This window comes from Corvus brachyrhynchos, unplaced genomic scaffold (genome assembly GCF_000691975.1).
Source record: "Corvus brachyrhynchos isolate BGI_N302 unplaced genomic scaffold, ASM69197v1 scaffold15, whole genome shotgun sequence".
Classification (NCBI taxonomy): Eukaryota; Metazoa; Chordata; class Aves; order Passeriformes; family Corvidae; genus Corvus; species Corvus brachyrhynchos.
The window spans coordinates 274,791-276,748 of record NW_008238349.1 but is presented as its reverse complement, the minus strand read 5'-3'; the positions used below and the strand labels follow the sequence as shown (position 1 = coordinate 276,748).

The window sequence follows — 1,958 nt, the reverse complement described above, 5'->3', positions numbered from 1 at the left end:
ACTGTGGGGGGGGGAGCAGCCTGGGACAGTGGGAGGTGTCCCTGCCATGGCAGGGGTGGCACTGGATGGGCTTTGAGGTCCCTCCAACCCAACCCATCCCAGGATTCTGTGATTGTCTGAAAATAGGCTCAGGAAAGGCCCCCACCATCCATCAGCCCCGGACACACCAATGCTCTCCCTGCCACTCCACACCTGTTAGCAGAGCTCTTACACAACATTTGTGTTCTCATCTCCTTCCAGTCAATCTCCACCCTCCCTGCAGCCCTGCACGGCAGCCATGCAGCCCAGGCGCTCAAGGCAAAGCTCCTTTATTTCCCTTCTGCTTTAGAAACTCTGTACAGCCTAAGAAAAGAGGCTGCTTTTAAAAAGAAATGGGATCCCCATCCCAGGAATGCTCCATCCACAGCATCGGGACCACCCCGCCGGACACTGGGCACGTCCAGCCGGACACTGGGCACAGCCAGCCGGACACTGGGCACAGCCAGGCGCAGCCTGACAGGGTCTGAAGCACTGGACCTGTTGTTATGGCTGCTGGGATGGGATAGAACTGCTCCTAGCCCTTGCTCCTGCTGGAAGATCCTTGGAGCGGTACCAGGAGCTGCAGCTGGTGTCCACAGGGCGCTGTTACACCGTTCCCAAGCCTTGGCTTCTTGGGGATGGGGTTTTACAGGAAATGGCAACGGTGTTTAAAATACCTAAGCCTGAGCAGAGGCCCTAAGGCGACGCTCCCAGCAGGGATCAGGTTTTGGATCCAGGTCCCCCCACCTGCCCTGATCCAACCCTGTGGGGCTGCAATCCCCTGGCATTTTTCCTTAGGGATGTGGAATGTTTTGCTGCCAGGCTCTCCTTGCACAGGAGCCCAAGGAAGCCTCTGGCCCCACATCCCACCCCAAACATTCCCCACTGAGGAGACCCCAGCACCGCGCCCCCGATGCTGCTGCTGAAACAGTTCTGATTTATCTCGAGGTAAGAACGTTATCAGTATTTTCGTCCAGGAAGCCCTAAAAACAGGAGGGAAGGGTTAAATCCAGGCTTGACCCCCTTCTCAAAGATCAGGATGATCCAGGGGATGGATCCAGAATTGGTGGCAGCCCAAAGTGGAGTCCTGGGAAGCGCAGGGTGCGGCAAGCCCCAGCCCTCAGCACCCCGAGATGTCCCGTGCCTTGTTCTTCCGCTGGAATCTCACATCCAGGGGGTCGAATCCCCGTTCCCTGGCCCCAAAGAGGGCCCAGGGAGGAGTCCTGGCCGTGTACTCGGCCGCTGAGAAGGTCCTGGAGCCGCCGCTCTGCTCGTGCTCCCTGACCAGCTCCTGGAAACGGCCGTAGTCAATCCAGGTCCTCCACTCGCCATCCACCTGGAACTGGAGCAGAGGAAACGGTGAAGGGGCCAGGGAGCACCAAAGCCAGGTTATGGTGGGAGCAGTCGGGTGGGGATGAAGGGGGATCCCAGCTGGGGCTGTGTTAACTGTGCACCACGGGGAGGTGCAGGGTGGAGCCATCCAGGGCTCCTGTACCACACAGCTTTAACAGGGAAACAAAAGGAATCCAGGTGGATAAACACCCAGAGGCAGCAGGGAACTGATTCTCCACCTCTGCTCTGGCCTTGTGAGACCCCCCTGCCCCCCCGAGCTGCTTCCAGCTCTGCAATTCTCAGCACTGGAACAACCTCATCCTGTTGGAGCGAGCCCAGAGGAGGCCACGGAGCTGCTCCCAGGGCTGGAGCCCCTCTGGAGCCAGGCTGGAGCCAGGCTGGAGCCCCTCTGGACCCAGGCTGGGGGTGCTCACCTGGAGAGGAGAAGGCTCCAGGGAGAGCTCAGAGCCCCTTGCAGGGCCTAAAGGGGCTCCAGGAGAGCTGGAGAGGGACTGGGGACAAGGCATGGAGGGACAGGACCCAGGGAATGGCTTCCCAGCTGCCAGAGGGCAGGGCTGGATGGGATATTGGGAAGGAATTGTTCCCTG

At 59.7% G+C, this 1,958-nt stretch overlaps 1 protein-coding gene across 2 annotated transcripts in view; it reads right to left on the bottom strand.

Moving 5' to 3' along the window:
• Nucleotides 1-291: 291 nt before the first annotated feature.
• The window catches only part of LOC103616349 (S-adenosyl-L-methionine-dependent tRNA 4-demethylwyosine synthase), an 87,814-nt gene continuing 86,147 nt past the window's right edge, over nucleotides 292-1,958 (bottom strand). For both annotated transcript variants that reach the window (XM_008634505.2, XM_017735288.1), the window contains exon 16: nucleotides 292-1,360. In XM_008634505.2, the coding sequence (XP_008632727.1) occupies nucleotides 1,139-1,360 (222 nt within the window). In that variant the 3' untranslated portion in view covers nucleotides 292-1,138. The remainder of the gene's footprint in view (nucleotides 1,361-1,958) is intronic.